This window comes from Chenopodium quinoa, unplaced genomic scaffold (genome assembly GCF_001683475.1).
Source record: "Chenopodium quinoa cultivar QQ74 unplaced genomic scaffold, ASM168347v1, whole genome shotgun sequence".
In the NCBI taxonomy this organism is placed as follows: domain Eukaryota; kingdom Viridiplantae; phylum Streptophyta; class Magnoliopsida; order Caryophyllales; family Amaranthaceae; genus Chenopodium; species Chenopodium quinoa.
Window position 1 is genome coordinate 10,782 of NW_018742770.1, and position 18,218 is coordinate 28,999.

The 18,218-nt window shown below is 43.0% G+C and overlaps 1 protein-coding gene across 1 annotated transcript; it reads left to right on the forward strand.

Annotated features, from left to right (window-relative positions):
• Positions 1 to 16,201: 16,201 nt before the first annotated feature.
• LOC110724469 lies at positions 16,202 to 16,849 on the forward strand. The gene has a single exon (XM_021903886.1). The coding sequence runs from the start codon at positions 16,202 to 16,204 to the stop codon at positions 16,847 to 16,849; it is 648 nt and encodes a 215-aa protein (XP_021759578.1).
• Positions 16,850 to 18,218: the final 1,369 nt, after the last annotated feature.

Sequence of the window (18,218 nt, forward strand, 5' to 3'; positions counted from 1 at the left end):
CTGCTTTGGCTGCTACGAGGCGGCCATCAAGGCTGGGCTGCGCTTCCCACTACATCCGGCTGTTCAGCGGATCTTGGATGGGTATGAGTTGGGGTTATGGCAGTTAGCCCCGAACTCCTGGGTCAACGTACTCGGCTATGTGGCCGGGTGCGAACTGCACGGGGTGGAGCCGAACTTCGAGGCTATCGCCCACATGAACTACCTCAGCTGGACCCCTAAGGCAGGCGGTACCGGCTGGTATCAATTGACGAGCCACAGGGGCTACCTCATGACGAGAGGTAAAACAAACAAATGGAAGGACTGGCGGAGCACCTTCCTTATCATTGAGAGTTCAGACACAGAGCTGAACAAGCGCTTCAACAGGTGGAACAGGGATCCGCCCCTTCTTGCAGGCGGCCGCAGCATGCCGCCTGTTCCCCCCAAGGCTAAGAAAGAGATCCTAGATAAAGGACTCTTCAAAGTAGAGTCGAAGGTGAACTCTACTTCAGGGGTACGAGAGCAAGTACCCCTGCACTACGTCCCGAGCTTCAAATGGCTCTACGACAAGTACTTTTTGGCCGCCTGTGGCCTCAGCAGTCGGTGCTCAAGAGGTAGCCGGCCTGTCGAATACTCTGTTGTTCCATGCATTTCTTGTTATGACTTTTATTAACTTTGCTATTTGTTTTTGCAGCGGATGCCATGAGCAAAATTACCGCCTCCAAGACTGCGGCGGCCATGTTGCGGGCCTCCATCATGCAACAGTCTTCAACCGACTCCCCGAACAAGGGGGCACCCTTGGTGGGCTTCGAACCTTTCACCCTCTTTTTGGAGTTGTGTTTATGCATATACTAACTCTTTTCTTCTTTTTTAGACGGGCGCTCCAAGAGCTTCTTCTTCCCAACAGCCGGACCCCAAGGCCCGGAAGACGACTGTTGCGAGCTCTCCTGGTTCTGCCAGGAAACATGTGGCGGCTGAGAAACAGCCGGCCACTTCTTCTAAAACTCCAGCTGGGCCACCTAGAAGTATGAAATTGTCCTTGTAAATTTTAGACTTGCTCCCTCCTTTACTAGGTCTAATCCGTTTGTTTATGCTTGATGCAGCCGGCCCTCAGGAGCCTGGCTTGGTCGAAGTGGCCAAGTCTATGATCAAAGTCGTTCCTCCAGCTGAAAGGGAGGCGGTCAGGGGTGTCGGCACCCTTGACCTAGACGGGATTGCAGGGGTCCTTGCTGAGGTATACTTAGCATATTTTTGAGTATTTGAATTCCAGGACGCCTGTTTTCTTTTTTGTTTGGAAACTGACGCCTGTTCCCCTTTTTACTTAGGCCCTGCTCCGAGTGAACGACCTTCGCAAGCCGCTTGACCGGAAGAACAAAGAGGTAAAGGCTGCAAAAGCTATGGCCGCCTCTGACTGTGATAAGGCAATGTTTCAAATTGCCCAAAATGAAGTTCTGACAATTGATATTCTTTATTATCAGGCGCAGGCTACCGCCGCTATCCGGGCTCAGTTAGAGGCGGCCTAGAAGAGGAATAGCGAGCTGGAGGCGACCATTAACAACCTCAAGACCGAGATGAGACCTCTTCGCCAAAAGATGTCCTCATACGAAACCTTGGAGAAATCCTTGGCGAGCGTAAAGGAACGCCTGGTGACCCAGGAGAAGAGTCTTACTCAGGAGCTCTCGGAAAAGGCCGAGCAAGAAAAGAAAGAGTTGGTCCGGGAGATGATGGAAGACTCTGCTCAAATCCAACGCATGACTTGGGGCCGCCTCTTCCCCAATGCCGACTCTGCCTCCTGGGAAAAAACGTACCGCCAGTGTTCTGATAGATATAATCAAGAGATCCTGGCGGCTGCTGAGGAAGAGGCACTGGAGGAGGAGGAGCAGCCGGTGGTGGCGCTTGTGCCGCTTGGGGGTAATACATCAAAGAAGGATGCAGCTGAAGCCGAGTTCAGCAAAAAGAGTGCTGACCAGGCGGCAGCTGCTAATATTGAAGATCTGCCCCCTTCATAAGCTTTATGTCTTCTTTCCCCGGCCTGCGTGTCGTTTGTTTGTATTTACCCGGCCAGGGGGCCGGGGCTCTGAATATTTTGTCGGTCTTTAATGACCGGCTTCTTTTTAATGAATTTTTTTGTTTTGCTTCAAATTTGTTTAAGTATTGAATATTCTGATATCCAATTGTACACTATATCCAATTGTACGGACAGTTAGTCACGCCGCCTATGCCCCTGGACGACTGGTTGTCTGTTTCCAGGCTAGACGATCAGTCGGCCATTTATCCAATCGGTATTCGAAACATTTTAAAGACTGAATCCCCTTTAGGCAGGCAGTCCTGTCATTTGTAAAATTAACCAAGTAGGAAAGTGGTTTCCTACTTGTCATGCTTTTAGGCTAGAGACTTTAGGCCGTCTAGGCCGACTGTTCCCCGTCATATTTAATCTAGTGTGACCAAGTAACTGAGTAGTAGAGGTATCAAGCGGTGGGTACCGGTTGTTCCCCTTTATTCGCCAATGTTTGTTGGCTTTTAACTCATAGGTTGTTAACCTAGCAAGAGTACTGGTTGAGAGCCCCTGTTTGCTAAAAACAGGCGGACGACTCATACCTTTTAGGCTCCATACTAAGTTTGAGAGAGTGACTATGAGTTAACTTTGGTGTTACTCAGTCGCCGTCACTCCTGCTTGAGTAGTAAAGGTACCAGGCGGCGGAGGCCGGCTGAACCTTTTGATTCGCCAATGTTTGTTGGCTATTAACTCAAGAGGTACCCCCTGCATTTATCCCAAGTAATACAGGCGGTCATCTGACTCAGATGTCAACTGCTACCACTGGTTTGGTTAGTGATAGAGTTATCCTTGTCTCAAAAACGGCTACGTGGTTGCCCTTGGGGACAGTCGTATAGGTGCCGTGTAATTAGTTTATAGAGCAATGTTCCACCCAAAAGGGTGCTGCTCTCTGCGACGAATTTCATCCGGAGGGATGCCGCCGGACGCCTGCTATGATGTTGGGACAGGTCGTATTAGTTTAAAGATTGGATCAGTTGGCTTGGCGCCTGGACTGATCATTCGGCTTGTGGAATTGGTTAGTTCTTGGTGAACGTAGGTGCTAAGTAAGAGGAGGGTAGCCGCCTGTTTAGGCACAGGGTCGGCCAGGCCCTGATCATGTTTAGCTAAGTATAAGGGGGGTGGCTGTGTGCTTTGGAACCAGTCGGCCCTCTTCTATGGAGAGTAGCCGACTATATATCCAGACGGCATGCCCCTATGGTGATAGAGTAAAATATTCAATGGAGAGTAGCCGACTGTAAAGGTACAGGCGGCATGCCCCTCTGAAGATAGAGTAAAATACTCAATGGAGAGTAGCCGACTGTAAAGGTACAGACGGCATGCCCCTCTGAATATAGAGTAAAATACTCAATGGAGAGTAGCCGACTGTAAATGTATAGGTGGCCTGCCCCTCTTAAGTAAGAATAAAAATTAAACATGGAGAGTAGCCGACTGTTTGTCAGTAGGCATGCCCCTCTTAAGTAAAAATGAAAATTGAGTATGGAGAGTAGCCGACTGTTTGTTAGTAGGCGTGTCCCTCTTAGTACAAAATTGAATATTAAGTATGCAAACTTTTATTAAGTAGCCCTTGACTATTTATATCATTCAAAAGAAATATTTCTTCAGATTATCTGCATTCCAAGTTCGAGGCAACGGTTGGCCGTCTGGTGTTTCCAGACGGTAGGTACCGTCCCTGACCTCTTCACAGATTCGGTAGGGTCCTTCCCAGTTGGGAGTTAGTTTGCCAAACTCATTAGCCCTTCCAACTGCTTCCATTTTTCTAAGTACAAAGTCCCCCACTTTGAGTGGACGCCTGTGTACTTTTTTGTTGTATTATCTAGTCATTCTCAGGCGGTAAATTTCATGGCGCAAGACAGCATTGCCCCTCCTTTCAGGAAGTGAGTCTAATGCCAGGCGCATGGCTTCCCAATTTGCCTCTTCGTCATATAGCATTACTCGAAGAGTCGGCTCGTAGTGTTCTATTGGAAGAACAGCTTCCGCACCATAAGTTAGGAGGAATGGAGTTTCTCTAGTCGCCCCTTTTTCAGTCGTCCTAATGGCCCAGAGAACATGTGGTAATTCATCCGCCCATAGGCCGCCTGCTCGTTCAATCTTTTTCTTGAGACCGTCTGAGATGATTTTATTAAAGGCTTCTACCTGGCCGTTTGCTTGTGGACGGCCTACAGATGCAAAGTAGTGTGCAATTCCTTGGTCACCCAACCAGCTTTTGAGAACAAGCGTCTCAAATTGGGGACCATTATCAAAAACCATAGACATGGGAACCCCGAACCGAGTGATGACATTTTTCCAAATGAATGAAATTACATCCTTCGTCTTGATTCCCTTTACAGCCTCCGCCTCTACCCATTTAGTGAAGTAGTCGACGACAACAAGTATGTACCTCCTTCCGCCTGTAGCAGGCGTATATGGACCCAGAATATCCATGCCCCACTTAGCAAACGGTAGTGGGCTATGAATGGTAGTGAGGTCAGTAGCCGGACGGTGAATTAGCTTGCCAAACCTTTGGCACTTGTCACATTTTTTCACCATCTCCATTGCATCTGCTTCTAAAGTAGGCCAAAAGTAGCCCTGCCTCCTTGCCCGTTGAGCAAGCGTCCTACCGCCTATATGGGAAGCACAATAACCAGAGTGAAGATCGTCTAGTATCTCTCGTCCCTTTTCTGGAGTAACACACTTTAAGAAGGGTTGAAGGTACCCCCTTTTGTGAAGTTCTCCCTTTATTATTTCAAAACTGGTTGCTCGTTTTTTCAGTGCTGCCGCCTGTTGATGATCATCCGGCAGGGTACCGTTTGTCAGATATGCCCTGATTGGATCCATCCAGGTTGAGCTTCTGTCTAGGATTCCAATAGGGTCTTCCTCGATGCTTCTCTTCTCCATTACTTCCCAAAAAATAGTTCGAGGAGTATCACAGGAGGCGGATGATGCTAATTTTGAAAGTGCATCCGCCTGGTTGTTTTCTGATCTCGGCACTTGGGTCAGATGGAAATCCTCAAGGGAGCCGACTGCTTGGGTCGGACCGCCTGTAAATACTTGATCATGGCCGGATGGGTTGCTTCGTATTCGCCATTGTACTGACTCACTATCAATTGTGAATCGGAACAGGCGTCTATTTTTCTTGCCCCTGCCGCCTTGCACATGCGGATTCCGGCTAGTAAAGCTTCATATTCTACCTCATTGTTTGAGGCCTGAAAACTGAAGCGTAGAGGATACTCGTACCTGTCGCCCTCTGGCGACTGCCATATGACGCCTGCTCCACAACTATTTGAAGTAGAGCTTCCGTCCACATATACCTTCCAGACTTGGTCTGGAACTTGAGAGTCAGGAGGACGAGTCATCTCAACAATAAAGTCAGCAAAGGCTTGCCCCGTCACTGCTTTTCTAGGCTCGAAGGTAACTTCGAGGCTCTGTATTTCTATAGCCCATTTGATCATTCGGCCTGACGACTCCATGATGGTCAGTGGCCGCTTGATAGGTTGGTCTGTATACACGACGACTGCATGTGCCAAAAAGTAGGGCTTCAATTTTTTAACAGCCATGAAGAGTGCAAGACCAAATTTCTCAACTAAGGGATACCTCAACTCGGCATTTTTCAGTACGTGACTAACAAAGTAGACCAGGAGCTGACAGCCGTCTCTTTCAGCAAGGAGAACAGCGCTTAACGCATGATCAAAGACGGCCAGGTACATGTAGAGTACTTCTTTGGGCAAAGGGCTGACCAGCCTCGGCAAGGAATGCAAGTGAACTTTCAATTTCTGGAAGGCCCCCTCAGCATCCGACCCCCATTCAAACCTTGCCTTTTTCTTAATTGCCTGGAAAAAGTATATGCATTTGTCGCCTGATCGGCTTAGAAATCTTCCCAAGGCCGCCAGACAACCTGTTAACTTTTGAACCTCTCGGATGGTACGAGGCGACTGCATGTCGATGACCGCCTGCACCTTCTTAGGGTTCGCCTTTATTCCTCTCTGATTGATAAGGAATCCGAGAAATTTCCCAGACTCAACTCCAAAGAAACATTTCCTGGGATTGAGCATGACATGGTGCCGCCTGAGTGTGGCGAAAGTTTCTCGGAGGTCCGACAGATGATCTTTCTGAAGTTTAGACTTGACAATCATATCATCAAAATATGCCTCGACATTTCTCCCAATCTGATCAAAGAACACAGTGTTTATCATTCGCTGGAAAGTGGCAGGGGCATTCTTAAGACCAAACGGCATGACCGTGTAACAGTATAACCCCTGATCAGTGACGAAGGCCGTCTTCTCCTGATCTTTCTTCCATAAAGGAATTTGATGGAAACCAGAGTAGGCGTCCATAAAGCTCATCAAAGCATGGCCGGCTGTTGAGTCGACCAGGTTATCAATTTTAGGCAGAGGGTAACTGTCTTTGGGGCACGCCTTGTTTAAGTGTGTCTACACACATTCGCCAGGTGCCACTCGGCTTTTTAACAAGCACCACATTTGCAACCTTGTCTGGGAAGTAACATTGCCGAATGAACCCTGCATCAAGTAATTTTTTAACTTCAGCGGCTGCCGCCTCACATCTTTCTTCGCCATGGTTCCGCTTCTTCTGCCGTACCGGCTTCTTTTTCGAATCCACGGCCAGTTTATGTACCGCCAGATCAGGACTAATGCCTGGCATTTCATGGACTTTGAATGCAAAGATGTCATTATATTCTTTCAAGAGTTTGTGCAAGTCGTCACCCAGGTGCCTTAGAGCAGTCGTCCCAACCTTGATTGTTCTGTCAGGACGCGAGTCATCTAAGATCAGGTCCGTATGCTCACCAGCTGGCTGGGGGCGGAATTCATCCGACCGCTCCTCTGCCAATGATTGCTATTTTCTGTCTTTTCTTGCGGCCCCCGTCTGGGATGCCTTTCTCTTCTTGCCGCCTGCTTCTTGAACAGGCGCACTCTCCTTGACATTGTCAAGGTCTATTTTTCCACCACTCGACCTAGTGGGCTTGACATCCGAGAGATAGCACTCTCGGGCCATCCTCTGATCTCCCCTTAGGGACCCGACTGTTCCATTATCCCTCTCAAACTTGAGAAACATAAGAGATGGGATTATAACAGCCTTGTAATTATTAAGGGTTGGTCGTCCCAGAATCATGTTGTGGGCCGAGAGTTCTTCTACTACCAGGAACCGGACTACCATGTGTCGTCCTTCCCCTTTTTCGCCCAGGCGGATGGGTAAATCCACTCGTCCCACTGGGTGGACGACTCCTCCTCCAAACCCTACTAAAGGGTGGGATGCCGGATGTATGCAATCAGTCTGATATTTTAGTTTCGACAGACATTTGCTACTGATGAGATCTGAGGAGCTTCCGGTATCTATGAGGATTCGGCCAACTCTCTGGTTGGCCACTTTACATTCAATAACGATAGGGTCGTCATGCGGCCCTCTTACCCCTCCTAGATCTTCTTCAGTGATGACAATCTCAGGAAATGAATATTTGGAGGGCCGTTCTTGGTGAACGAAATTTACATCTAACCGTCTGATATTGTCTTTGTTGCCCCTAATAGTGGGGCCGCCTCCTGAGAAGCCGCCTGCAACGGTGTAGACGACTGCATCATCTGTATCGGAGCTGTCGGCCTGTTGATTCTTTTTGGTCGACTGCTTTTTCGAGGAAGTGTTCCCCGTAGATTTCTTAACATAAGTGTCAAGATAACCTTGCTCAGCTAGGCGGTCTAGATACCGCATGAGACTGATGCATTCATTGGTGTGATGACCAACATCTTCATGATAATCACAGAATTTTTCTTGGTTCCGGTTGTTTGCAGAACCCTTCATGGGGACCGGCTTCTCAATTGAGATGTGTCCCTTGATTTCCTTTAGGATAAATTGGCTATCCTTATTAAAAGCATTCTTTGGGGAGTATGGCTTGAATTCTTTTTTTCTTCTTCTGGGCCGGCTGTTTAGAGGAATCAGCCGCCCAGACCTCTTTTCTCTTCTCGTCTTTGTTTGACGACTGTTTCTGTCGTCCTTCTCTTTTGTCGGACCTTCTCCCGTCTAACTGTTTTACCGTACTACAAAGATCAGTCGCCTGTATATAGGCTTCCGCTTCAATCAAGGCCTCTTGAAGAGTCGCCACCCTCTTTCGGACCAAATCAAATTTGAAGGTCGACCCGTCTTTGAGACCTCTGAAAAAGTCAGTATAGGCTACTTCATCCGGTAACCTTTGAATCTGTATTCTCATCAGGTTAAACCGCCTGATGTAAGAACGAAGCCCCTCCTTCTCGCCCTGCTGAATTGTTCCTAAATCAAGGGTCGTCTTCTTCGCAGGGATGTTCATGGTGAAGTTGGAGGTGAATAAGTAAGCAAGCGTCTTGAAGTTATTTACACAACCAGTCGGCAGGTTGCCGAACCATTGTTGTGCGATTCCTTTGAGAGTCGCTGAGAAACACTTGCACCAAGTGGGATCATCCAACCCTTGAAGGTACATCAGGTTGGTGAATGCCATCAGATGGTCTTCTGCGTTAGTAGTGCCGTCATAGGCGCCTACTAATACATTTTTCACTTTGGCCGGCTGAGCGGCTTCAGTAATTTCCTTGGAGAAGGCCGACGGCTGTTCACCAAGTCTAAGCAACCGTAGCTGCCAGTCCATAGGTTGGATATTTTTTGCTGCATGTCCACCAAACGGAGGTGGCTGTAAAAAATACTGTTGTTGCGGTACAAACGGTAAGTTTGGTACCGCCTTGTCGCTATGAAAGCCGGACTGACAGGAGGTGCCGCCTAACTGACTCTCATGATACGACTGAGTATGCCTCATCGAGGTATTTCGCAGACTGTCTTGGAAGTTTGAAGTAGAGGCCGACACTGACAATCGGTCACTCTTCTTCTACTCTAGCAGTAGCCGAGCGTCTGTGTATGTTTTCCTCGACCCGTCCGCCTGAATATGACGAACAGGTTTCCTATTTCCTGGAGTAGGAAAACGGTATTTTGTGAAATCAAGGGCAGGTGGCTCCCACTTCCTAGATTTAGGATGAGGGGTCGCCTCTCGCCCTTGAACTGGCTTCCTCTTCCGTGAAGTGGAGGGTTTCTTAGCCGACTGCTCCTTGTCCAGAGCAGGCGGCTTCTTGTTGATCAACTCTTGAATTTCTCCCTTGAAGTCCCTCATGAAGGTCATGAGTTCGTTCCTTGTGATGGGAGCAGACCCATCAGTCGGCTGCTGCCGAACAGGCGGTGCGCCTGCTGGCTCGCTTCCAGTTTGAAGATGTTCCCGTTCCCTCTTTTCGGTATGACGGGTACGTCGAGCCCTTAGGGTCCCGTCTGAAGCTGTGTGAGCTTCAACTTCAAATTCATTCTCAGTATCGTGGTCCGACTGAACTAGAGGGTCGTCCAGGGGACGTCTCTCTTCAGGAGCCGGTACAAACGTGGATGCCATCTCAGAAGTACTCTCCCCACAGACGGCGCCAAGATGTTTCGGGGTTTTCTGATGTCCTGCGGGAGAGTTACAATTACGAGACTGGAACCGGACGCCTGTACCTGCAAAACAAACGGATGCTCCGGATGATTGGAGATCCGCCTCCGACGGTCAAGTTAGTACTTGATTAAGGAGTAATTAATGCGGAAATTAAAGTGATTGGGTCTCTCTAGGTGAGAGTGTTTAATGTGTGTAATCTGCGTTGTTCGCGTAATCTCTCTTAATGAGGTTTAAGGGAGGTATTTATAACCTCGGGAAACGTGCCAATCTAGGTTTAGGTTAACCTTGGGCTGAATGGGCTTCCCTCGGAAGTTGGGCCTAGGTGACCGTCTTCTCCATGAGGCATGGAGTATGCCACGTGTCATGACATAATAATCCAGGGTGGACGAATAAGCGTGTGCCACGTGGCAAGCCCTGAGATGTCCAACTGGGAGACACTTGGCAAGACCTGATTGGCCCACGTGGCGCATTCCGATTGGTGGGAGAAAAATCCCCTAATCACTACTAATTCATCACTTAATACATACTTTGCATTCCTAGCATGATACTACACATACATAAATATTCTTATGCGCATACTTACCTTAAATAATGCCTAAACTCGGCCACACTCGCTAAAAATCAACTAGTTCAAAACTTCCTACAAATAAAAATACATAACCATAGTTAATCCACTATTCTCACAAAATTCCAACAACTATAATATACTTTAAACCTTACTAATTAACCCAATTTAATGGTTTAAAAGCCTGAAAACCTTTTCTTTAAGTGGGTACTTAAACTCTTTCAAAATGACTTAGTTTTCATGACTTAAATAAAATTTCAGCATACTTATTAATATAAAACATCACTAATCTATAACATATACAAAAGTCCCAAGCACCAAATTTACTATTCACTTAGCAATAGTGAGGTTTCGATTCTACCCTTAGCCCCTAAACTGGATCCGCAAAATTACCAGGGTTAGTTTTACCTTGGTGGGACTTGCAATGGGCAAGAGGATTCCAATTGGGTGATCTATTTTCAGGCGCTGGATCTTGAATAGGTCCAATGGGAGTGATGAGCCCCTTGGCATGGAGACGATTAAAGGCAATATCATAACTCATCCCAATAGGGGTGAACTCTTTCTTTTGTTGTCTTCTTGGTCCTTGATTGTCTATGGCTAAGACATCATGAAGATCGTAGGTGCTAACATTGTTACTAGAGTAGGTGTTTTCGGAAGAAAAAGGAGTGTCGTTCTTCTTTCCTTTCCAGCCACTATTGTTACTATTGTTAGCAGCTTCCAATTTCATAAGGTCATCTTCAGTATTAATGCATATGTCATAGACGACCTTGAAAGTGTTCAAAGTTTGGTATTTCAAGTGCTTTTGATACTTTTCTTGGAGATTTCTAATGAACATTCTCACAGACTCTTTCTCACTTGGAACTTCAATCGTTTTGGCAGAAGTTTCCTTCCACCTATTGTAAAATGTGGTGAAGCCTTCATTTGCTTTTGTTTAAGAATTTCAAGCTCTCTGTGATCAGTTTCTACTTGTATGTTGCACTTGTACCTATTGATGAAAGTATTCGTAATACCATCCCAAGTAGCCATTTTCTCATATTCCATAGAAAAGAACCATTGTTGACATACTAGTTCTAAGGAAAAAGAGAAGAGTGAGGAGAAAGCTTTCTTATCAACCCCTTTGATTCCCATGATTGTCTCAAAAGCTCTCATGTGGAAGTAAGGTTTATCTGTGGGTTTGGACTTGAGAATGTCAGTGGCAGAGAACTTGTGTGGAAAAAGATCATTTTCCAGTGAGATTCCCTTAGTACTCCTATCAATGTATTTATAGTCATTTGAAACTTGGCTTAATGTCTCTTCGATGCGTTTGATTGTCTCAGGTGGAACATATTTCTCAGGTATTTGGCCTTCTCCATTCTAGTGGTGAGTCCTTTGACCAATTCAACAAGATCATCTACTATCTTTTGGATTATGTCAACATCTTTTTATTTAGCTGTGATGGTTCAGCTGATTCCTTCCGAGTTTCGCATCGCAGGACGCTAGAACCATCGTAGGATGCTGGAACCATCGCGGCGCGATAGAGACTGACGCTCTGCGCCATAAACCAAATTTACGCACCGATACTGGAATGTCAATTTGATTTGTTTTCAGTGACTCTTTCAAAGGTTTAATCCTATAGTCTGCTAGGTTGAGTATACTTAGACTTTTTGTAGGTTCATATTAATTAACCAATTTAATTAAGCAAAGTCATTTTTAGTCCTTGGTTAGTTCATTAGACTCAAGAAACAAGTCAACACAAACAGTTAGTTTAATCACAAATAAGGTATGCATAAGTAAGAGATGCACAAGTAGTCAAGTAGTCACAATATGATGCAATGAGTTTTCCACCTAACCATGGCTCTAGTTCTCTAAGGTCAAGGATTATGGTGTCCAAGAGGGTCCATGGTTACGAGTCCGGATGCATCGCACGGAAGCCTTACCTTAGAAGGGTTGGCACAATGGATGGGACCCCGCAAGTTAAACTCGCTTCCATGGTTTGGCAAATTCACAAACTCGGATGCACCCATTGTAGCACAGAGCATTCATTAAGGTTGATGGAGCGTAAATTCCTAAGGGCTAAAACCACATGTAGAACACATATGGGTTCCGAAAAGTAAAAAAAAAAAAAAAAAAAAACTCAATCAAGAAGTAGAATCGTCGAGATAGTACTAGAATCGGGCAGAACAGGAAGACAGAAGGCTGACACAAAATCGCCAGACCCATCGCTGGAAGAAAGGGACCATCGCACAACGATAGCTCTATCGCGGCGCAATAGAGCTATTGTTTGGCGTTGGTCACTATCGTTCTGCGTTGGTTCAGGCGTTTTGCGGCAATCTCTATTTTCGATGTTTCTTCCGATTTTTCATAGGGTCTTCTTGATTCTAGTTGTGAAAGATATTTCCAGCCTTTCCTACGTGTATGTTCCTATGTTTTTGGTGCATTACGGATGGTCTTTCTAATGCGAACCTTTTTATGCTTATGCCACAATGTTAATCAAAGTTATGCATAATGAATATCTATACTATTTCGAGTCTTATCAACTCATTGTAAATCAATTGCCAAAATAAATTTTAGGAATCAATCTAGAAATCCTCCCCAGCGGAGTCGCCAAAAACTGTAGGGAATTTTTCAAACTCAACTTTTTGAGCCCCACTGTGTTCATGCTTTTGTGCATGGCAGCGCTCCAAGGGAAGGAAGCTAGAGATAGAAGAGTCGCCAACAAGTTTTAGAAACATGTAAACTGTCCACAGGTGCGAAGCTAACACCCCATTCACGATCATGGAGATCGCTAACTCAATAGTGGTCCAGAACCATGACTGGATGTTCGGGGATGATGGTACGAATCCAACCTAAAAGTGATTGAACCCGCCCTAAATCGGCTTCTACTCAATTCTTATGATATTCATGTGTACTTTTCAATCAACATACATACATCAAGTTAGCCCTAAAGTTGTTTAATCTACGTTGGTTAATTATTAATGCACAATCAAATCTATTATTGGCGATCACTTTAATTAAAATCATATTAGCCTAAATCAAATTATTAATTTTCTTATAAGGCGTGATTTCAAGTACAAATTCCCTTTAAACTCGCAAAAAGGGGCATGATCAAGCAACAACAATAAATCATGAATAATCAAGCAACGTATGATTAATTGACACAACAATCATCATCATAATAATATCATTAAAACATCATTATTAAGATCCTAGGCATGATACTAATCAGATTTATAACAAATCCTAGCATGTTACTAATAAAAATCATAAACAAAGCATCATCTTAAACATGATGCTATCAATCAAAATCAACATCCTAAACATGATACTAGAAATCATAAAGACATCCTAACATGATACTAGGAATTAAAATAATATTCTAAGCATGATTTCTACTCCAAAATCAAAGAATAAAGATAGTAGATTTATTCACCTTGATGCCTCGACTTTCTTGCTATTTAAACAATACACAAATTAGTAAACTTAAAGAAAGATTAAATCAAGAAAGTAAATAAATCAACTAATGAATTGAAATAAGATTTGGGACCAAACCCTCATAACTATCAACCTTTCACGTCGAGGTCGAAGGCAGCGTCAAGGATGGCTAGGAGTATTCAAATCTCGTGAATGAGGAATAGTGTTTGATTTGTGAGAGTATCAAGGATGTGTTTAGGCTAAGGCTAAGAATACGGAGAGAAAGATAGTATTAGAAAGGGTATTGATGATGATTTTTGGTGATTAGAAACGGGGAAAATGGCCTCTATTTATAGGAATAAAAGAGGGTCGAAGCAATAAAAAAAAGATCCGAATTTAAATCAGAATAAAATTCCTTTATTGCGGCACGATAGGAGTATTGCGGCGCGATGGTGTTGTCGTGGTGCGATGGTCCTGTAGTTTTGCAAATTTTGTTTTAATCATAACTTTTGATCCAAAAATTGGAATATGATAAATAATATATCGTTGGAAAGCTCTGGAAGTCTAATTTCCAATTCATTTATAATATAATTGATATCTTTTGTAGAATTAAAGATATGATCGAAATAGTGGAACAGTGTCAGTTTTGGATAGAGTTTAGTATTTTAATCATATCTTTTCCGTTTCTAATCGAAAATGGGATTATGATGTATCATTGGAAAGATAATTTCAAGGTCTATCCAACCATCCTAGATTTGGATAAAAAGTTATGAGGCACAAAATTCAGTTTTGACCGGGGTTAGGATTATAAAAAAGAGGAGTTTTATTCAATATCAAATTCTTTAATCCTTATCTTTCAAGGAAAGGATAAATTTAGAACCTTCTAGAGGATTCTAGAAGCTCCTAAAGAATCCTAATTTTTTTAGGATTGAAAATAAGGTATTGGACCCTCCTCATGGTCATTGGGTCGTAGGTCCAGTTTAGGCTCGATTTAGTATTTTTGCCATAACTTACTCGTCATAAGTCAGATTTGGGCTTATAATATATCGCTGGAAAGATCTTTTCAAACCCTATCCAAATAAACAATAATTGGATCAGTATTATGGACCAAAATAATCTGGTTTGGACATTTTTTTATGAATTGGACAGGAAATGAATGATTTCGGGTTTAAAGGCACCAAATAAATGGGTTTGGATTAAAACATTTTAGGAAAGGTTAGGGGTATGGTCAAGTCTTAAGGGAACTTCACGAGACTCTTCAACTCTTTACCGATAATCAAAGACGTGAAAGATACTCATCACTGGGTTTGATTTTTGGGGAAACACAATAAGGTGTCTACACTACTATAGGCAAACCATTACCTGCACAACTTTTAAAGCTACCTTCACCGTCCTACTATAACAAATGCAGTGCTAATAAGTTTGCTTTTGAGTCCTCGAATTTCTGTTACAGGGATGGAGACATTAAAATAGCTACTAATGAATATCCGCCTGAGTTAATAAGGTTGTTCACTTCACAAGATGAAGATGTTGTACATTTTAGAAAATACGCTAGATTATACAACAACTTATTTGCATTTAGCTCACTTGGTGGTAACATCGATACAGATACATATAAGGCATATATGTCTTCAAGTTACATGGTCAAATATATCACTTTGTACCAGACTTAATACCAGATGAAAATGGTCCAAAATACCTTCAACTTTATTTTTATGATGGCCAACATGAACTTGAAAATCAACTAGCCAACCGAGTAATGCATTATTATGGCAGTTATGACCCCCTAAGGTATCCTTTGCTTTTTCCACGGGGTGAATGTGGATGGAATCAAGGACTAAAAAAGGTTTCTCATGGTGGTAACATGCAAGCAACCACTTCAGTAGATCCAGTGCAGTCTTGTGCGGTACATACAACAGAGGAATTACTTGCTGAAGAAGCAGCCCGTAAGTTAAATTATATAATATGTTTCTTTGTTTAAATTATAGCAGATGCATGGTTGGAATTTAATTTGATAAGTTTAATGAGAACATTGTTGTTTATACTAATTGGAGCTTCTTGAAGACATACTAGAGTTGATAAATATATATCTGCGAGGAAGTACTATGCGTATAAGCTGCAAATACGGCCAGGCAATATACTGCTAAGAGGAGGTCGTGCTTATCAACAGTATGTGGTGGATATGTATGTCAAGGTTGAGAATACAAGGCTAGATTTCTTTCGTAAAAATCAAGATACAATAAGAGCCGAATTATATACAGGAATTCTTGATACTGTGGAAGCAAGGGAGACTAATGCTGCTAACGTTGGTCATAAGTTCATTTTACCGCCCTCTTTCTTGGGAGGTCCTCGTGATATGAAGAGGAGATATTTGAATGCAATGTCTCTTGTGCAGCGATTTGGAAAGCTTGATATTTTTGTCACTATGAAATGCAATGCAAATTGGCCAACAATTAAGGCTGAGCTAACTCTAGGTGAGGCAGCACAAGATAGGCCAGATTTAGTTGTGCGTATATTTCGAGCGAAATTGATAGCCTTAAAAAATAAGATTAAAAAGGAAAATGATATTGCTAAAGTGGCAGCTATGGTTTATGTCGTAGAATTTCAGAAGAGAGGCTTACCCCATGCTCACTTTTTGCTGATTTTAAAGGAAGAAAATAAGATGAAGTTGTCAGCTGACTACGATAAGTTTGTAAGTGCTGAAATTCCTCCTGTGACACAGCCTGATTAACGCAAGATTGTGTTAGCTCATATGATGCATGGACCATGTGGAAAATTAAATCTAGATTGTTCTTATATGAGAAAGAAGGATGGTGTTGTTGCCTGTAAAAATGGATTTCAAAAACAATTCACAGCGCAGACTACAACAAATAAAGATGGATATCCTTGCTATCGTAGAACAAATACTGGTGAAAAGGTGAAAGTCAGAAATGCTGAGCTAGATAATCGATGGGTTGTACCTTATAACCTATACCTCTCTACTCTATTTGATTACCACTTAAATGTCGAAGTTTGTTCAACTATAAAAGCAGTGAAGTATTTATATAAATATGTTTACAAAGGGCATGATCGGGTGGCTTTTAATATATCAGCACAGGATAAAAATTTTGCAGATGATATTGCTCAGTTGCAGTCTAGGAGATGGATGTCACCGTGTGAAGCAGCATGGAGAATCTTTGCATTTGTAATTTTCTATATGTATCCACTAGTATTGCTTCTACCTGTTCATTTACCAGACATGCATACTGTTTGTGTACGACCACATCAACGCCTTGATGTAATTGTTGCGAGTGGTGTCTATTCAAAGACTCCACTAACAGAGTTTTTTCGCATGAATATGGCCTTTAAGAATGGTTTGGGGTATTTATATGGCAAATTTCTGAGCATTATAGGTGGGATGCTTCAGCAAAGAGTTGGTTTAAAAGACAGTACATTAAACCAATGATTGGTCGACTGGCTTTTGTGGCACCTTGTGAAGGGGAGCGCTTTTACCTTCGATTATTGCTTTTTAACGTCAAAAGTCCAACTTTTGTTACTAGCCTTCATACAGTAGATGGTCGAGTTTTTGCAAGTTTTAAAGAAGCATGTCTTAAGTCTGGTATTTTGGAAGAAGATGATGCTGCTAATATTTGTTTGTAAGAAGCAAGTAAGGTTCGGTTACCTGTGGCTTTACGCCGTTTATTTGTAACTGTGCTGATAATTTTCCAGCCAAGCAGTCCTATAGACTTATGGGATAGATACTACTCTACACTATCAGAAGATTTTTCTCATAAACATCGTGATGCAACAATTAAAGTTAGGAAGCTTACAATCAAAGTAGTTGAACAACATCTAGAAGCAATGGGAAAGTCGTTGCAAGAATGTGCTTTGGCTGATTTAGTAGATTTAGACAACTTTGAGATCAACAGGACAAAAGATATTCAGGATGCTCTAGATGCGCCGATTTCTGAAGAATACATAAACAATTGAAATCTTCTTAATGCAGGTCAAAGGGACGCATTCACATGTATAGTTCAGCATATTGTGGAGGAGAAATAGGAGATTTTTTTTGTAGATGGTCCTAGAGGAACTGAAAAAACATTCTTATATAATGCACTTTATACAGAAGTTCGTCTTATCAATAAGATTTTTTTTGCCAACGGCTACATTAGGAATAACTGCTGCAAACATCCCATCTGGCCGCACAGCACATTCAAGATTCAAGATTCCAGTGGATAGTGATATATCAATATCTTGTAACGCTTCAAAGCAGAGTAATCTGGAACCATTAATCAAAGAAACAGCTCTCATAATATGGGACAAGGCATCTATGGCAAACAAGGAAAATATCGAATCTCTTGATTTATTGCTGCATATACGACAATAAATCTATTTTTGGTGGAAAGGTAATTGTCTTTGGAGGAGATTTTTGGCAAGTATTTCCTGTTATTCCAAATAAGACTCAAAAAAAGCAGTTGAAGCAAGTGTGGTTAGCTCTTATAAATGGCATCATTTGATAAGATTTAGGTTAACAGAAAATCTAAGAGCTAGAGAAGATCCGCCTTTCTCTCAGTTTTTGCTCAGACTTGGAAATAGGGAATTATAAACCAAGGAAAGTGACTATGTTCAGTTGTCAATGCAAATAGTGCAAACTTTCCAGTCTTATGATGATCCAATCACTGATATACTTAAAAAATCTTTTCCAGAACTTGGTTCACAAAATTTAGATCCACACATCTTTTTAAGGAAAGCTGTTCTGACACCTATGGATGATGATGTTGATTCCATAATGCTTATATGATACAGAAATTTCCTAGACAGGCCATTATGTATAA

What these genes read in the sequence shown, in the direction of transcription:
- LOC110724469 (XM_021903886.1), top strand. Translation starts at nt 16,202, where the DNA reads ATGAGAAAGAAGGATGGTGTTGTTGCCTGTAAAAATGGATTTCAAAAA.